At 34.9% G+C, this 18,912-nt stretch overlaps 1 protein-coding gene across 3 annotated transcripts in view; it reads right to left on the reverse strand.

The window, feature by feature from the left end:
- Positions 1-18,336, reverse strand: part of LOC106071561 (platelet endothelial aggregation receptor 1-like) — a 28,315-nt gene extending 9,979 nt beyond the window's left edge. Inside the window, exons 1-6 of one of the 3 annotated variants that reach the window (XM_056029047.1) lie at positions 18,216-18,336; positions 16,991-17,122; positions 15,758-15,922; positions 9,783-9,956; positions 4,282-4,491; positions 42-260 (exon numbers count right to left, since the gene is read on the reverse strand). In XM_056029047.1, the coding sequence (XP_055885022.1) occupies positions 42-260; positions 4,282-4,491; positions 9,783-9,956; positions 15,758-15,922; positions 16,991-17,122; positions 18,216-18,261 (946 nt within the window). In that variant the 5' untranslated portion in view covers positions 18,262-18,336. Of the gene's footprint in view, positions 1-41; positions 264-4,281; positions 4,492-9,782; positions 9,957-15,757; positions 15,923-16,990; positions 17,123-18,083 lie in introns of all 3 variants that reach the window. The other 2 variants (XM_056029046.1, XM_056029048.1) reach the window with 2 other exon arrangements.
- Positions 18,337-18,912: the final 576 nt, after the last annotated feature.

Consider the following 18,912-nt stretch of genomic DNA (forward strand, 5'->3'; position numbering starts at 1 on the left):
TTTGATATATTCTCTATCAGCACTAGACTATATATAATTACCTCCATAGGCTTCAAATTCATTGATAGATACATAAGGCACGAGATCTGGACCGTACCAATTTTTCTGGCTGACATTAATAGCAGCGACAGAACCACCGTTCAAATTTAAGACTGTGTAAACAAGTTTTGTTGGTTCTGAATCTTCGTAACGAAATAATGTTGAATTTCTTTGGTCCAGCATTTCAAGTACAAAGCCTTTCAATCGTTGTCTTTCAGCATCTACTACAAAAATAGACGTGAACGTTGACAATAGTTTCAAATTGTGGTGCTTTTCAATGTACAAATTTTAACTATTTTTTTTTAAATAAAATAATTCTAAATTAAAATTAATATTTGAAGAAAAATCTTCTAATTTTTGGATAACTAATAAAGTCAGTGGAGGCGAGGCTGCTTTCGAAAAGGAGGTCTCGGGTTTAAATCCTGGTGAAGACTCATTTCTGATTTCGGGATCTTTGGGCGCCTCTAAGTCAACCCAGCTCTAAAGGGTACTTGACAGTAGCTGAAAAAAGGTAAAGACGGTTAGTCGTTGTGCTGGCCACATGACACTCTATGGGCTACAGAAAAAAGGTCTGAAAAGGAAACTTGAATTTACTAAAATGATGTCAAGGTTTCTAAAACTTTTGCTAGTTCAGCGTATCTGTAACGTGATTTCTTCAATTTTCTGTGTTAGAATGGTCCACATTATCCCGACTGTACATTGTTATGATGACCGATTTAACTTGACAAAACAAGATCTGATGCTTGTCCGACTTTCACTATGACACAAACTTCTAGCTATATGAAACGACGTAACACATATGTTTTCACTGATATAAAAAATAATCATTATGAAAATATTTGTTTCTATAAATTAAGCGTTTTCCATTTAAAAAAGGTAAAAACCCTTTCATTCGGGAATTACTGTCAGCGACTAACCTCGCTGGCGTTAAAGAGTGCAGCGTTACTCTCACCGAGCATCTTGGAATACAATATTTGTTTCACTATCTTTATAATGTATAACTTTTTATTTCACTCCTTTTTTATTTTCCGCATATGAGACTGGTTGTTCTTTGCATAGACTTAAATATATTATATTTAGACTGGAAACCGGAAACAAATTCTCATCCGCGATTAATCGATTCACAGACCCATAAATAGAGATAGATATTTATGTACGTAACTCTTTCTCGAGCTCTAAGGCAAGTCGCCCCAATCATTCTTCTCCGTCTTAGAAAAGTAATGATCTTTAGTTTTCAAAGTTTAGAAATAATGTAAAATCATTTCTCGGAATTTCTTTAGAATGGTCTAGTCACCACAGCAGTGGCGTCACTAGGGGGTGCGGGGGGTGCAGTCCACAGCGGGTGACACCCGTTAGGGGGGTAACACCCAAGTAAAAAAAATGAATTTTGGGAATAACTGAAAGTTAAAAAATAAACGACAGTGGCTAAATATTTGAAAATGTTATTTACAATGAATAAATAGATATATATACTTTTTTCATTTCGACTAAACATTTTAATTTTTTTAATGAAATTCTATCAAAATGTTTAAAATGTTATACTCAATATTACAAGAAAAACGTGAAAAATTACTTTGAGATGTTTACCAGCTGCATGTATGTATATGAACCTTAATTTGATTAAAAAAATGTTTTAATCGATTCTATTGAATTTGTAGCTAGCACAGTAGTATCGGGATGCCAACCAATAGTTATTGATTAACAAATAACGACATTCTTCAGGCAAAGAATGGCTGGATGGCTGCTTGGTCGTGAGGTTTGCGCGCTAGACTGTCGTTTGGATTTATTGATGGTCCCGGGTTCAAACCCAGCCCGCTCCCATCCCCCGTCGTCATGCGGGAGGTTTGGACTAGGAAGTAAACTATCACATTCAATAAATGTAAATTTTGTAGAATTCGATAGTCAATAAGTGGCCTGAGATTTCTGAAGATGTTAATGTAATTCTATTGGTCTGTAAAAGAAGCTCTAGCCATGATGAAGGGCATGTTACAATGTGTCAGTCCAATGATATACTTTTTCTTCTTGGCGTGTGCCAAATTCACATAATTAACGAATAAAATTATCCAGAGCAAAAGGAAAATTATGCCAGCTGTCAAAAGAATGGTTCTGATGCTTCCTATTGGGGACGATTAAGTCACTTAATAGCAAAAAAAAAAAAGAACAACTTAATTTTTTTGTCGACTATTTTCAACTAATTGTATAGAAATGAAAAAAAGAAATTTGAGACTTAATTTAATGTGTGGTTGAAAAGAGTTCGCAATTGGAATATTAAAAGACATGCGAAGAATTTATCTGGATTGGATAATTGAAAAACAAGAGCTTGCGGCTACAAATCCAGGTGAAAAGTCGTTGCTATGATTGATGTAAAGAAAAAAAAGAGTGGAAGGATATATTGCACAGACTGTTTCTATAAAAGAGAAAGTAGTGAATTAAAATGCTACGAAAATAAGGGCATACGCCGACCGAGGCTCGAACCTGTAACTAACAACTTCGATAGAGCCGACACAGACAGCCGTTTTGAAGTTTGAAGTCCAGAAAAAAAACATACAGTACTCATGTTGCATTGTTGCAGAATTGAACTATAGATTAATGACAATGTCTTTGATTCCGAAGATGAAGGATGAGTGCAAAGTTTCACAACACTACGCAAACCCAGTGAACTAGAGATAAATTGTATAAACATCTGAATTTTAAAATTTAATAGACACTCATTTTATAGTTGTTCATCAATCTAATAACGTAGATAATTATAAACTAGATGCATTTACAGCTCAACAAACAAACGAAAGTAAAAGATTTATTTCAAAGGAGGGGTGGGGGTAACACCCACCCAAGTGACGCCACTGCATCACAGAACTATATATTCACGCAAATATATGAAACTGTTTTCTGTTAATTTCCATTGAGATGTTTCAAAAATCCTAGATCGAAATAATACATGTCTGTTGATTTTAATCATCTTATGTATATTTAAATAGATAGACTACTTAGATCTTTCTAGATTATGTATCTAAAAATTGTAAAATAATAATAATCATTATGAAAAGAGAGTATTCTATTTTTGATTTTCAATCACTAAATCTAGATCTTAACATTAAATTATATGTTACATAGGTTAGCGTTGAAAAAAAACGCACCTTTACTACTTAAAACTACTTTACAAAACAACGCCTTGTTTTAACTTTTTAAAAATTCACGACATTATTTGTAGTGTTACAAGTTCTCCTTCTCTAGTCTAGATATAGTATATATAAGTCTATGGCTCTTTGTTTTCATTGTAAACATATATTATATATGTCTATGGCTGTTAATTTGATGTGAGACAATGATTTTTTTAAAATAATATTGTCAGTGGTTTCGCTTTTTTAGTTAATATCACGGGACTCAAATTATGTAAATATAATTCGATTTGTTGTTTAATGTTACGATGAGATTGTGTTGATCAGATAATGCGGAAGTGTGGTCAGGGCGCCTCACTCCGCAGGCTTTTTGGGACTTGTCCCAGCACTTAAACCCCTTTTCCATTTTTAGTTTTTGGATTATAGCAAGAGCATGATGAAAAATCACAGCCTGTTCGGTTGGTGGTGTTTGCTCTCCCTGGTGGGCCATGGAGTCTACAATGGTAATGCCAGTCACCCCTAAGTGACTCGGTACCCACTGCATTATTACATGGGTGCCATAACGTTGCTTTATTTTGTGTAAAGCCATGATGACAAGCAGTGTCAATATTTGGGGGGTATGGTCCAGGGCTTTGCAAAGCCTGTAGTACATGTTTTGAGTCAGTGAACACAACAGTCTGTGTTACTCTCCATAGCCTGCTCTTTCAGAGTGTATTGAAGCCAAATACATCAGTTTATGCAAAAATGACACAGGGCTTGAAGGAATTAATGGTCCCCACTGCTAGAGTTTAAAGGTCGTTAGATAAACGATTTAGCTTAGTAGCATTAGGGTCTACTAATTTCAAGCGTATGTCTGGGGTCGTTGGGCGACACCAAGGGGGAAGGGGATGAAAACGTTGAATGTTTTGGCGGTTGTAGGAGAGGCAAGCTTTACCAGATAGTCTAGTGGCATGATGCATCTGGATACGTCTTCTGCATCTCCAACTATCCACTAGTTTTCTAGCTGGGAGGTATTCATCCAGACTTTTATACTGCTCAAAGCAAGTTGACATTGACCGTTTTATCATAAGGTTAAGTAGCATATATAACTATTATATATATTTAAAATAAATCTGTTACTTACTTCTGTTATATATAACACATTTATAAATGTAGTAGTCTTGATCAAAACGTACTGTCCACGAGGGACATAAATCTCTCTGATTTGTATGACTACAACCATAAAATATGCAATGGAACCTGACCATTCCATCAACTGCAAACTGCGAGTCATAGTTGTGTGATTCATGGGTAGATGATTGTTCAGTCTTTTGGAAAAGTGCAAAATTACGACCTGAAAAAGAATTACATTACCAATAAATAACCAACAAGCAAGATTTATGAACAGTATTCTCTTTTACCAAAAAAAAAAAAAGGACAAATTCATCATTTATAATGTTATGATTAGTCCCGTTTTATAATTATCTTAAAGAAGTTTAAATAGTACCAAATGATGTAATTAAATTAATAATAATAATAATCTTTATGGCGCGTAAGGAAATTCGTCTTACATATTGATTGTGTATTACAACAAATGGTGTTGTTTTTAAATATATATAAATTAAAGAACATAATAATGTAATAAGTAAAGCTAATGTATGAATTCGAGTATACAAAAATATTAGGAATGGAGCTAAAAATAGCTATTCAGGCCAAGATATCTAGATTCAATTATTAAATTAAAACATTGGCTAGTGTATTTAGAAGTGCACGATATCAAGATGTCAAATATATTTTATAATTAAAGCGAACGCGTGAATGTAGCTGTTAATATAACAAAGTTAGTTTAATTTAATGTAGATATAGATATAGAATCTAAAAAAAAAACTTAAATGCCATAGTAGTCTAGTCAAAAACTAGACAATTTGATGGCCAGTGTTGACCTAGATGTAGCTACACGCACGCTATGACGACTTGATGAATGAAATTTTTTGTATATATGTAGCTATGTTGTTAAAAGGTCTAAATGTGCCTAAGTAAATCTTAAATGAAAAGTAAATTGAAAACAAAGATTCAAAATTAGACCGAATTGGTAACTGTAGGCTTAAATGCTTTAAAGAAACACATTGGAAAATAAATTAAATTATGTAAGTACTTTATTAGTTTAATAATTTGCTTTTGTACTGCGCAATATTATGACCATTCATTTCATTTGTATCACTACGCGGCGCATGTAATGGTGCGGCGAGCTACGGAAAGGATGTCAAGACGTTTATAGCTATTTACATTTAAATCGAACGATTTTATGTAAAAAATGTTTTGTAAACTCAAATCTGAAGATTAATTTTCAATAGATAATAAAATGAATAGACACTAATGTGTATGTTCATGTGTAAAAGTAAAAAAAAAATGTTTTCTAGAATTAGGGCTAATTTAGATCTAGATATTTTCATCTCAGCGTATGTGTGACATCTCCGTCTTGTCTCATCATGTAGACATGGTCAACATTGCCTAGATCCATAAAATACTATAGCTTTAATAGAGTTGAGCAATTTTTTTTGAGGGTCTTAAGTTTGTTTCAGGGCTACCATACATACAGTACGGTTTCAATTAGTACCCAAGGAACATTTCTGCCAAGTATTATCAAGATCGGCCATACGGTTTTGATTTCTATTCGTAACATACATACGCCTTACATTCTACTTATCTTATCTTATATAATACAGACGTTATTTAAAAAAAGAAGATGATTACGTCCTACGCGTCATGCATTTAGTCATGCATATTAACCAATGACTTAAATTCTTCCAAGTCACTGGTTTTTCCTGGCTAGCTCAGGCAACCCATTCCATGCTTTAATAGCACTAGGGAAGAAGGAGTATTTGTACAAATTTGTCCTAGCATATGGAACGAGGAATGTGCCTTTATTTTTGTGTCTTTCAGAGTATTTTATTAAATTTTGTTTTTGTATTTGAAGATTATGTTGAGTATTTTATGTATAATTGCTACTTTATTTTTGAGTCTTCTGTCATGAAGGCTTTCTAAATTTAGTGATTTTACTAATGGTGTTACTCTAGTCAAATGTGAATATTCGTTTGTTATGAATCTCACTGCTCTATTTTGTGTCTGTTCCAGTTTCTTAATGTTTTCTTGAGTTGAGGGGTCCCAAACGGAGAATGCATATTCTATTATTGGCCTAACTAAGGTTAAATAACATTTTAGTTTTATGTTCTTCTAAGTGATTTATAGAAATTCCTTTTAATAAACCCTAATGCTTTGTTTGGTTTTTATAGTTTAATCAATATGTGGATTCCATGACAGTTTTTTTTATTTATTATAACACCTAGGTATTTTGCGTTTTTAGTCTGTGTTACTGGTTTGCCATGAATAAGATACGTGGAAATAATTTGTTTTAGTTTTGTTGTTACTCTTAACAACTGATATTTTTCTGGGTGGAAAGACATGCTCCAATTTGATTCCCATTTCTGTAATTCATATAATCCTCTTTGTAAAGTATCTGTGTCTTGTGTTGTTTTTATTGTTCTATATATTATGCAATCGTCTGCAAATAATCTGACTTTTGTTCATGAAGTAATGCAATTTGTTAAATTATTCATGTAAATTAAAAATAGTAGTGGACCTAAGACTGTACCTTGAGGTACACCTGAGTTTACTGTTATCGGTGTTGATTTAGAGCCATTTATTATTACAGTTTGTTCTCTCCCTATTATTATTATTTATATTTTTATATAGCGCTACTTTCATGCTTATAGCATGCTCAGAGCGCTTTTGGTCCAATCTCATTTGTGGACCAGTGGGGGGGGGGAGGGGGTATCTAGGAGTTTGTTTTCCGTGCTGCCTTTAGGCGCTCAGTAAACACAACTCTGCCCGAGTCGGGTGTCGAACCTCGAGCCCCCTTCTAGCGCACTTAGCCTCTCGACCACGCTTCCCACCTATCAGAAAATCTTTAATTCACTGATGCAATGGACCATCAATGCCAAAATATTTTAATTTTTTAAGCAAACTATGGTGTTGAACTTTGTCAAAAGACTTGGAAAAAATCTAGTAAGATAGCATCTGTTTGTTCACTATTATCTAAACCTTTTGAAAAATCATCAATTAGTCATATTAGTTGTGTTACACATGATCTATATTTCCTAAAGCTATGTTGGTATGGACATTATGTTTGTCTAAGTGGTTTATGATGTTGCTACATATTATGTGTTCTAGGATTTTACATGTGATGCTGGCAAGTGATACTGGTCTGTAGTTTCCTGGGTCAGATTTTTCTCCTTTTTTAAATTGGGGGGGGGGTGACATTAGCTTCTTTCCAGTCCTTTGGTACTCTGCCCTGGTTAAGCGATGCCTGAAAGAGTATTTTGAACACTGGGGCTAGCTCATTGCTTAGTTCTTTGAGTAATCTAGCTGAAATACCATCAGGTCCAGATGCTTTATTTGGTTTGGTCTTCATGATTTCAAGGTCTGTTGGACCAGGGATAATATCATAATCAACTACTTTATAATATAAACTAGCCAGACATTACCCGCGGCCTTCGGGTCCAGGTTTGTGTTTATTAATCTAGGGGATTAGATTTAGATGTATGTTAAACTTAGCTAATGATACTTTCAAATTTTTCTCTTTCGCTACGAAAAAAAAATTAGTTTTGCGAAAATGGATTTACCCGAAGCGATACATTCATATCAATTAAAAACGAAAGGAATAGGATATAAAGTGCAATTAAAACGGGTTTACCCGATTTGTTCAATGTATGGGATTATAAGTAAGTCAGGACGTCTGAATTCGCAGATATATGGAACAAATTTATGTAAAAATGCTTTTGAAATACAAATTTGAAGGTTAATTTTATTAAATAATGAAATCAATAGACTATATTTTGTTTTTAGATGTGTCAAAGTAAAAACCTTTCTGTTTAGTTCTTAAAATTAGATCTAGATCTAAATCATTTCGATCTTTTCTCATGTCAACATTGTAAACAAAGACTATAAAATACTATAGCTTCAATAGAGTCGGTCAACTTTTTTTTTTGAGGGTCTTAAGTTTGTTTTAGGGCTACAATACATACAATACGTATAAATTAGAACCCAACGAACATTTCTGCCTAACATACACACATACATACGCCTTACTTTCTATTTTATAGTATAGATATACTAGACATATATTACTCGCAGCCAGCTGGATTTTGTTTGCGTATCACTGTCGATATAGTCACGGAGAGTGTTTTGTAAACAATAAAACGAAATAATAATGTTATAAGTAAAGCGAATGCGAAATGCGCAATTGTAAAAATAATATAAATAAATATATGAAATTAGCTAATCGACTTAAATCAGTTTTTTCAAATAAAAACATTTGCTTGTAGGCCTATATATATATTTGATTAAAATTTGAAATTAATAGACGTAATTGCGTATGTTCATGTGTTAAAGTATAAAGTAGATCTTGAGGTAGACATAGATCTAGATCTAGACTAATTTAGAGTTCAATTTTGGCTTGGAAAGAGTTCATTCTGCTCAGCTTTATCGAACGAATGTATTAAAAATGCTTTAGAAAAACAAATTTGAATGTTAATTTGATTGAAATATAAAATGAATGGACTTTAATTGGTATGTTCATGTGTTAAAGTATAAAACTATCTTTGTGAAGAAAAGTTATATTATCTTAGAGTTGAATTAAAGTTTTAGACAAAACAATGTGTAACATTACGGTATTTTAAATTAAAAAATGTACGTCAAGTTATCTCAATTCGCAAATATAAGAAACGAATTTACGTGAAAATGCTTTTAAAACACAAATTTGAAGGTTAATTTTATTAAGAAATGAAATCAATGGACATAATTTTGTATTTTCATGTGTCAAAGTAAAAATCTATCTGCACAAAGTGTAGTTCTTAAAATTAAATCTAGATCTAGATCCTTTTGATCTTTTCTCGTGTAAACATGGTAAACATAGCCTAGATCAATGAAGTAATAATGCTTTCATACAGTTAGTCATCTTTTTTTTTTGAGAGTCTTAAGTTTGTTTTAGGGCTATAATATATACACTACGGTATAAGTTAGTACCCAAGGAACATGTATGCCAAGTTTTATCAAGATTGGTCAAACGGTTTTGATTTCTATTCGGCACATACATGCATAAATATATACAAACATACATAGGCCTACATACAAACATACATACATACATAGATACATACATACACACACACATACACACATACATACATACATACATACATACATACACACACACACACACACACATACACACATACATACATACATACATACATACATACATACATACATACATACATACAAACATACATACATACATACATACATACATACATACATACATACATACATACATACATACATACATACACATTTCATCCGGATTTAAAAAAAAATGATTTTGTTTTATTGAACAGTATCACCCGAACTCCACACTGAAATACTTTAAGTAATAAAAATTAATGTAATCTAAGACTTTTAGTTATTTAAAAAAAAAAGAAAAAAAAAAACAAGGAAATAAATATAATTGAGATACTCATAAATGTATATTTTGATTCTCAAAACTAACCGTAATAAACTAAAATTAAAGCGATTATAACAATTTACCTCCACTGACAAATATAGTGCAAATATTTCCTACACTGTCCCCTTCAAGTTTTAGGGTTGTCATAGAAACATTGTTGTCACAATAGAGATCCAAAGTAGTATCATCAGTGGAAAATATTTTTGTTCTTTGACATAAGGCATCATTTAAACTTAAACTAATGTTCTTAAAAGTTGCTGTGGAAAGAATTTTCTTCCATATTTACAATATACAATAATTTTGCTGATTAAAATCTTTAAATAAATTTAATTGATTATGTTGTGGCTAAAGTAGATATAATATAAAGTTTATAAAGATATAAAGTACATATATATATATATATATATATATATATATATATATATATATATATATATATATATATATATAATATTGTTGTAAACATGTTCCCCCCCCCCCCCCGACTGACCATTTTTTTTTTCCAAATGAGAACTTATTGAGTTTTGATTATGCTTGGAGGCGAAGCTGACCTGAGCGAGTGTGTTGATGTGTGAGGTAACTGGAGTTATGATCGCTGATTTTTTGACGGAGGATTGTTTTTGATTCTGCAATCAGAAGGATATCGGCGACCTGACAATCTGTGAGTTAACTTTCTTTAGTCTATTCCAAAGTCTTAACAACTGGTGTCAGAAGTGGGATTCCGCCTACTCTACTTACAATGTCTACTTCTAAACGCTTTTACGAGCTCCAGATTAATGAAATCCGAAAGAGGCGAGAGATCCTAGCCCTTGTTAGCCGTCAAAGAGAGGCCTGAAAAATATGGGTTCGACCCAGACACTCACGATTTCGAAGTGAAGACTATCTCAGCGGAATATTGGGTGAAATGAAAAAAGAGCTTCTAGGGCAATGCAAATAATTGCGACTAGCCAAAAAACAGATAAGGAGGAATTCAGAAGTAAGCTAAAGGATGAAATCACTGCAGTAAAGTCGGAGCAAAAGTTTCAAGTCCTTAGCGATGAGGTCCAGGCAATCAGAGTCAAGCTGGGCAAGGTTTAAGGCACAAAAGTAAATTCAGGATCAAGCGAGGCAACTGGAAAAGTTGGGCCACCTATCTTTTATAGTACAGTTTAGTGGACAGTTTATAAAAGACAATCTGAGGAGGCTTGAACTGGAAAACAAACAAAGACAAAAAACTGGATTAATGCTTGCGTTACGAGGAAAGGCCACTGAATAGCTTCAGATAGTAAGCGACCAGCAAGATTACGAGGCACTTGTTAGAACTATGGGATTGCTATTTGGGGTTGAACACATGTAGTAGGTTTATAGAGTGCAATTGAAGACTCGGCAGCAAAAACCAGGAGAGACACTACAAGAGTTGATGGCAGACATTGAACGACTGGCACGCTTGGCTTATCCGACGCTGACCCAAGAGATCTTAGAAGTTCTCGTAACGGACGCGTTTATCGATGGTGGAACACCCCGAATTGAAGAAGGCCATCCGATTGAGTAGGAAACGAGAGAGAAGCGACGCTTTGATATACGCCTTATCTTTTGAGGCAGCTAAAGGCACAGCTGAAACAACCAATTTCAGTAGGGAGCTCCATGTTTAGGAGGAGGACCTCACGCAGGTGGTGGAAACAACAGAGGAACGGCGGTCTCAGTAGATGCCCAGGCAGATCAGATATTCTTTAGCTTCTGGAATTCCAATGCTCCTGGCCATATTCAAAGGAACTGTACTCAAAAAAAAAATGCAGGCCGTCTGAGAGAACGAGATGGATTGGGTAACCATCAAGTAGCCACCGCCCAATCTCAGAACCAGGAAAACTTGATTCTACCGGTCTCGTGGGGTGGAGACAGGCAGCGAGATTTACAGGAAGCCCTAGACTTATCATCCCAGTGGCCGTGGAGGACGTAATTAAAAGTATTCCAAAGTCCGAGCAACTCTATAGAAATGGAGACTTTAATGCCCGTGTTGGTGATGGAAATGATGCATGGCCAAAATGTTTGGGACAACTTGGTGTTTGCAATATCAACGACATTGGCCAAAGGCTACTCGAGTTCTGTAGCTCTTATGAACTGTGTGTAACAAATACACTCTTCTCTTGGCAGCACCCACGCTCAAAAAGGTGGCACCAGCTTGACGTCTGCATCACCGAAAGGATGGATCTGAAAAGTGTCATCCACACCAGCTCATAACATAGTGCGGACTGCAACTCAGACCATTCACTAGTGCTAAGCAAGATTAAACTGGTTCTCAAGGAAACCTTATACTTCAACTCAACCTAAAACTAGGCGAATCAACGTCAACCATATAGGTGACCCAGAGAAGTCAGCACTCTTTGGCGAGCTTCTTAACAATTCAATCCCCTCGTTAAGTGATGAAGAAGACATCTCTATCAGATGGAAGAAATTAAGAGACGTAATCTACAGTTCGGCAATCACCGCCTTTGGGTCTCAAAAACTCAAAATTGTAGACTGGTTTGAGGCGAATCTAGCACACATGGAACCTTGCATCGAGAAAAAGCAATCTGCACACCTCGCTCAAAAGACAAAGCATATTCCAAAATCTTTGCAAGCCTTCAAAAGTGCTAATAAAGAGGCGAAACAAATGGCTAGACAATGTGCTAACAACTTTTGGAGGATTACCTGCAACAGAATCCAAGACAGTCTCTACTCAGGAAATAGTAAAGCTATGTTCAATGGCATTAAAGCGGCCCTGGGTCCAACAGTGTCTAAGCCTGCCCCTCTTCTATCAAAATCTGGAGAAAAAATTACAGATTAAACCAAGCAGCTAGAACAATGGACAGAACACTACCTCGAAGTCTATACCACACAGAATACAGTAGACGATGTCGCCCTGGCTTCTCTACCAGATCTTCCAGTACTGGAATGCCTAGTTGAGCTTCCGAGCCTTAGCGGCCTTAAAAAAGCAATTAACTGCATAAAAAATAGAAAATCTCCAGGGAGTGATGGTATCCCAGTGGAAATAGTTAAAGTCAACGAATCACTCCTACTCCCTGAACTCTATATTCTCCTCTGCCGCTGTTGGGAAACAGGTCATGTCCCACAAGTACCTAGGTATCTTGGGTCTTTGCATTCCTACAGACGTTTTGTACCCAGTTTTTCTACTATCGCTAGAGCCATTCACCAATTGTCTGAGAGAAAGACGCAATTTCAAAGGACGCCAGAATGCCAAGAAGCTTTTGAAAGATTGAAAGAAGCTCTCGTCTCATCACCCATGTTAAATTATCCTCTACCAGGTATTGTGTTTCAACTTGACACGTATGCTAGCAATACAGGAATCTGTGCTGTTTTGTCAAAGGAAGTCAACGATATCGAGAGAGTTGTAGCCAACTTTAACCAAAGTTTGTCAAAAGCTGAACGAAATTATTGTGACTAGATGCGAGCTGCTAGCTGTGGTGGACTCTATTATTCATTCCAATGCCGACGCTTTGTCACGACGACCTTGTAAGCAGCAGTGTAAGCATTGCACAGAAGTAGAAGGGAAAACAAGAGCCCTGGATTGTAGGCGGCTGGAGCTAAGTATATCAGCGTCTTGGTCTGAAGAGACGATAAGCAGAGATCAAAAGGATGACAAAGTTATAGTCCTAATTTTGCAATGGAAGGAAGTTGGACAACGCCCTGATTGGCATCAAATTTCTAGTACGGGAGAGATTACCAAGGCTTACTGGGCACAATGGGACTCTCTGGTGATAGACAACGGCGTTCTATAACAGATTTGGGAATCCATCGATATGACCTCTACCCGACTAGATTTGGTTTTAAAAAAGATTAGAATCCCAGAAGTGCTACATGAAATGCACAACGGCTCCAGATGTGGTCCCGTAGGCGTTAACAAAACGTTAGAAAAGTCAGATAAAGGTTTTATTAGTATCGGTAAAGGCAACTAAAGGCCCGCAACGTCGAACTAGAGGACCCTTGCAACAGTACAACGTAGGTGTCCCATTTGAGAGAATCGCACTGGACGTAGCTGGACCATTTTCTGAGACTAACAAAGGGAACAAATACATTCTAGTGATAATAGACTGTTTTAGTGAATGGCCTGAAGCTTTTGCGATGCCAACCAGGAAACCACAACAATAGTCGATATTTTGGTAGGACATTGGATTGGTCGGTTTGGTGTCCCAATGGAACTACATTCAGATCAAGGGCTCAGCTTTGAATCTAATCTATTTCAGGAGATTTGTAAATTCTTGAATATCGTCAAGACGCGAACCACACCACAATGACCTCAATCGGATGGGATGGTAGAACGCTTCAACCGTACGTTAGTACAACATCTGGCTAAAATGTCATCAGTTAAGCAAAATTATTGGGATGACTACATTCCCCTATTCCTCGTGTCTTATAGAGGAGCAGTTCATGTAACTACAGGTTACACACCAGCCAAATTATTGTGTGGTCGAGAACTTAGGATGCCAGCAGACCTCTTATTTGGACAACCAGGAGAACAACCAAAAACAGCGAGCAAATATGTAACAGGACTTCGAAAGAGACTAGAAGAAATTCATGCAGTTGCACGGAGCAGGATAAAAGACAGTACCGACCTTATGAAGACCAGATACGACAGAAGGGCCAATTCTACGGCGTTTGAAGAACATGATCTTGTCTGGCTATACAATTCCAAGAAAAAGAAGGGAAGTTTGCAGAAATTACAGAAAGATTAGGAAGGCCCATATCAGATTGTGAAAATGATCAATGACGATGTGTACCAGATCCAGAAGGGCCCTCGAACCAAATGCAAAGTAGTGCACCAAGATCGGTAGCACCGTTATTGTGGATATGATGGAGAGTCTGTTCGGGACGCACAGAGCTAGGGAGAGGACAGTGTTGTAAACGTGTTCCCCCCCCCCCCGCACACCGACTGACCATTTATTCCACGTGAGAACTTTTTGAATTTTGTTTATGTTTGGAGGTGAAACTGACCTGAGCGAGTGTGTTGATGTGTAAAGTAACTGGAGTTATGATAGTTGATTTTTCGACGGAGGATAGTTTTTTTTAATCGATTTTTATGAATACGGGTATGTACATTTTATTAGGAGAACTGTGAAATTGTTTCTATTACTTGGAGTATTGACTGTTCATAGTGGATTGTGTTCTACTATCAGAAGGACATCGGTGACCTAACGATTGGTGAGTTAACTTTCTTTAGTCTACTCCAAAGTCGTAACAAATGTAGGCCTAGATGTCGAGGACAAAACAGTACCGACAAAGTAGAGCGAAAACCTCCCTCAAAAAAAGAGAAAGTCGCGCGGACTTTTTTTGTTTACTTATTTTGGCTCGAATGTGTAAGACCATAGAATATGAACAGAATTTATATATCCTTTAAATTATTGGAATTGTATATTTTCCTATATACACAATACTTTAGCTTATTGCTTACACTGTAATGTACGCAAGCGAAATAATTTGTTAAAGAAGTTTCTGCTTGTTTCAATGTGTAAATAATATGCGGAAGAGTATAATAAACCTTGCAAGGTTTCATATTTAAATCTGTTGATAAAGTTTGTTGATGAGGGACCTTAGCCAACGAATGTCAATATTATCTCTCGAGGAACTCTCATGATGCTTCATTTTCAAGTGAAAACCTTCTCTCTTTCAATTATTTAAAATTTTGCTTAAACTATTTTGCCCTGGTATTCTGTAGTGTTACCATACATATATATCTATATTTATATTTTGTATTATATATACAGTGTTTTTTTTTTTGTGACGGTACGCACCGGTAAGCGTATATGCACCTTTTATCAAATTGAGTGAAAGATTATTGCTTTTCTAGCAATTTAACGTTTATTATTAATTTATTATTAGTTAAAAGTTAGGCAATCCATTACTGAGTACGGTACGTATTGTTTTATATAAAAAAGCACGGTATATATATATATATATATATATATATATATATATATATATATATATATATATATATATATATATATATATAGAGAGAGAGAGAGAGAGAGAGAGAGAGATAGTTAGATAGACAGACAGACGATGGAATAATATAAAAACTTACTTTTATTTATTATTTTTATTCTTAACCAGGTAAATGGCAGTGCTAAATTCCAAGTTAATATAACAAAATGAGGACCCACTCGCTGACCACAATCTTGTCTTGAAGAGTTTGCTCGCAACGTTTCTGCACTTTTAGGTAATATCATTGCGTTGTTTGTTACATCCGCTAATTAATCATTGGAGAAATAATTTTTAATACTAAAAACATACTTAAAAATATAATACGCATTTAATTTCAGCAATAGATTCTCTAAGTTGTCTCAAACAATCAGGATTATAACTCTTTTGTTTAGAGCGCATTTCATGCTAAACCATGCTCTGTGCCTCTGATGTATATCTTTTGTGGGCAAGCGTGGGGTAGAGATATCCCTTTTATTGCTGCCTTTATGCGCTTAATGAACATAGAACTTAGAAGTGAATAACTCTGAGGTTTTTCTAAAGTTGCTTTATTGAAACTTAAGTTGTTCTTCTTACATAGAAGTAGTAGTTATTTTCAAAATAGCCATAAAAGACATAAAAGAGCTTACAAATCTGCAAAGCCCAGACTTTAAGTTCAATATTTTTATTCAAAGATACTCAGTTATTTAAATTTAGCAAAAAGATACTCAGTTCCTTAAATTTAGCAAACGCTTTTCATTTCGTAACATTTCATAAATAGTATCCTAGCCTAACATGTGTATAAGTTAATGGTGCATTTATTTTAAAATAGATTTTAATCATTGTTTTGATATCACCTTGTCACTTAAGCGTCTACTGTGTTAGTAAAAACATAAGAAGTAAAAAAATAGAATGGGGCAGATTATGTTAAGGTCATCTGTTTTTTTGGGCTAACGGTTAAAGAGCAGGGTGTCAAGGGGCCAACAAAACGACCAACCGCATTTACTTTTCCCAACTAAAGTCAGGTACAATTAGAGTTGGGTGGAGAAAGGGGCGCCCTAAAAATTCCGGAATTCAAAAATTCCAGACTTCACCGAGTTTCGAACCTAGGACTGTGCCCCCACTATTGATATTTAGAAATACTTTTTAGATTCAATTCATAAAAAGGGGTAGAAATTTGTATCTTTATTATATATCAAGTGCATTAGCTCAGAGTGTCATTCTCCTCCATCAACTTAATTTTTTTTAAAGTTTGTATGTTGGTTTCTTTGTTATTTTCTCTTAATTATTATTTTTATTCTCAATATTTAATACTAAAATCAAAACCATAAAATGCAGTATGAAATACACTACTTACAGTACTGACATGCGGTGCCGAACCATCCGTCACTGCAGGATGATCCAAGACAGTTCCCAATAGAGTCACATGATCCATTACAACGACAGGCGTATTGACATTGAGGAGTGTAGTTTTTAATGTTACAAAAATCTGTTGTAATTAAACAAAACAAAAACAAAACATTACATTACATGTGGTATAGTTTTCTATTCCAATTCATAACATACTAAGGCGCCGATTTTTTTTTCTTTTACAAAGGCGGCCCCCATCAAATTTACCAATGGACCAGAAATATTTAATATTTAAAGTGGTGTTGTTGTTTTTTTAATCTAATGCATAGATAAATTTAAAAATTAATTTGTTCTCTTTCGGAAAAGAAAAATGTAGCTGTTGCATCAGAACATTGAATGATCTAAAATATCTTGATGTCCAATTTTCATTTTCTCTTCTAGTTTCTGAAATCATATTAGGACGTTTCAAGCGTGCCTACTTCGAGCTCTAATTGGATTGTATTTTTTTATTAGGGTATAATTTATTAAACGTGTTTTAATGGTTGGTTGTTTTTTGTTAAATTTAGGAGTTATGTTTGAGAATCTGGTAATTTTTTTTCTGTTATTGGGTAGATGGTGTTTTAGGGCTAGTTCGTCAGTAAGTTGGATCAGAGTTCTTTGCTTTATTTGCTTGTTTTTCTTATATCTCTGTGTTAGTAGTTTAAAATTATAACTATTGGACATGTTTTGTATATATTTTGAAACTATAAAAAAAAAACGATTCAAAGGATTATAGGCAGCATTGATAACAAACTTGAAAACAAACGTTATACATTTATATTTACAATTCAGTTATTATGAAAAGAACGTGTAGAAAATTAAACACTGAAAATATATATTTTTTTATATATTCATTTTACAAGATAATTTCTTTTATTTATAAATAAAATAATTATAACTAATGGCTAATTGTAGTATGTATGTCTAGGAAAGCATAATCAAAACAGATTCCACCAACTCTACCATTGATTGCTTATTGATAGAAAAGAGAATATAGAGCTGGGTGGACTCACGTGCTCCAAAAAATCTCAACAAAAAAAAAACAAACAACCCGTCTTCACCTGTATGCAAACCCGGAATCCCCGGTTTCGAAGCCAATCGCTTTACCACTCAGCCACAGCGCCTCCATGTGACCTATTAACTTTAAAAAAAAGATTAATGCAATAAAAAACAACAGCTTAGAAAACATTTACCTTGACATTGTACTAAGCCTATAGCTATTAAAAGTATCCACCACATGTTTAGAGCTTTAGCCGAAAGAAATCATGTTTTGTATTAAGCGAACAAAAGCCTACATACATGCACAAGAAATATCAAGACATGTGTCCACAATTTTTTCCTTGCGTTGAACTTTTTCAGTTAAACACGGAAGTAAAATACAATGGTTAAAGCAGTTGAGTCACTAGGGGATGGGAAGGGGGTGCGGGCTGCATGTGTAACGCCCATAATAAAGTGACACTCTATCGGAAAAAAAATGTGCATTTCCAGTAGGAGACCTAATAAAGTCTCTTATCCGATCATGTTTATGTTAAAGTTTTTTTTTTCTGATACTAATATTTATAGCTGAAATTTCATCAAAACGTCCAAACGTTACATCCTGATTTATATCTTCGAATTTTATGCGATTGATCAAAGTAATGTCTGAATATGCTATTATTATAATCGAATCAAAAGATAAAAGAGAGGTATGTAACAGAAATCATTCAATGACTTTTCTGGGTCAAGGTAGGCTGCATAGTTTCGGTGGTATCTGACAGGATATTCAGCCATTTGCACATTTAAGGTAGGTAGAAATGTTTGATTTTTTAGCGGCCACCGAAAGGGGGATATATATATATATTATTAGCTTGTGTGGTCTGACTGTCTGTCCTTCCGTCCAGTTTAGATCTC

The sequence above is a fragment of the Biomphalaria glabrata genome, chromosome 5, assembly GCF_947242115.1.
Source record: "Biomphalaria glabrata chromosome 5, xgBioGlab47.1, whole genome shotgun sequence".
Lineage (NCBI taxonomy): Eukaryota > Metazoa > Mollusca > Gastropoda > Planorbidae > Biomphalaria > Biomphalaria glabrata.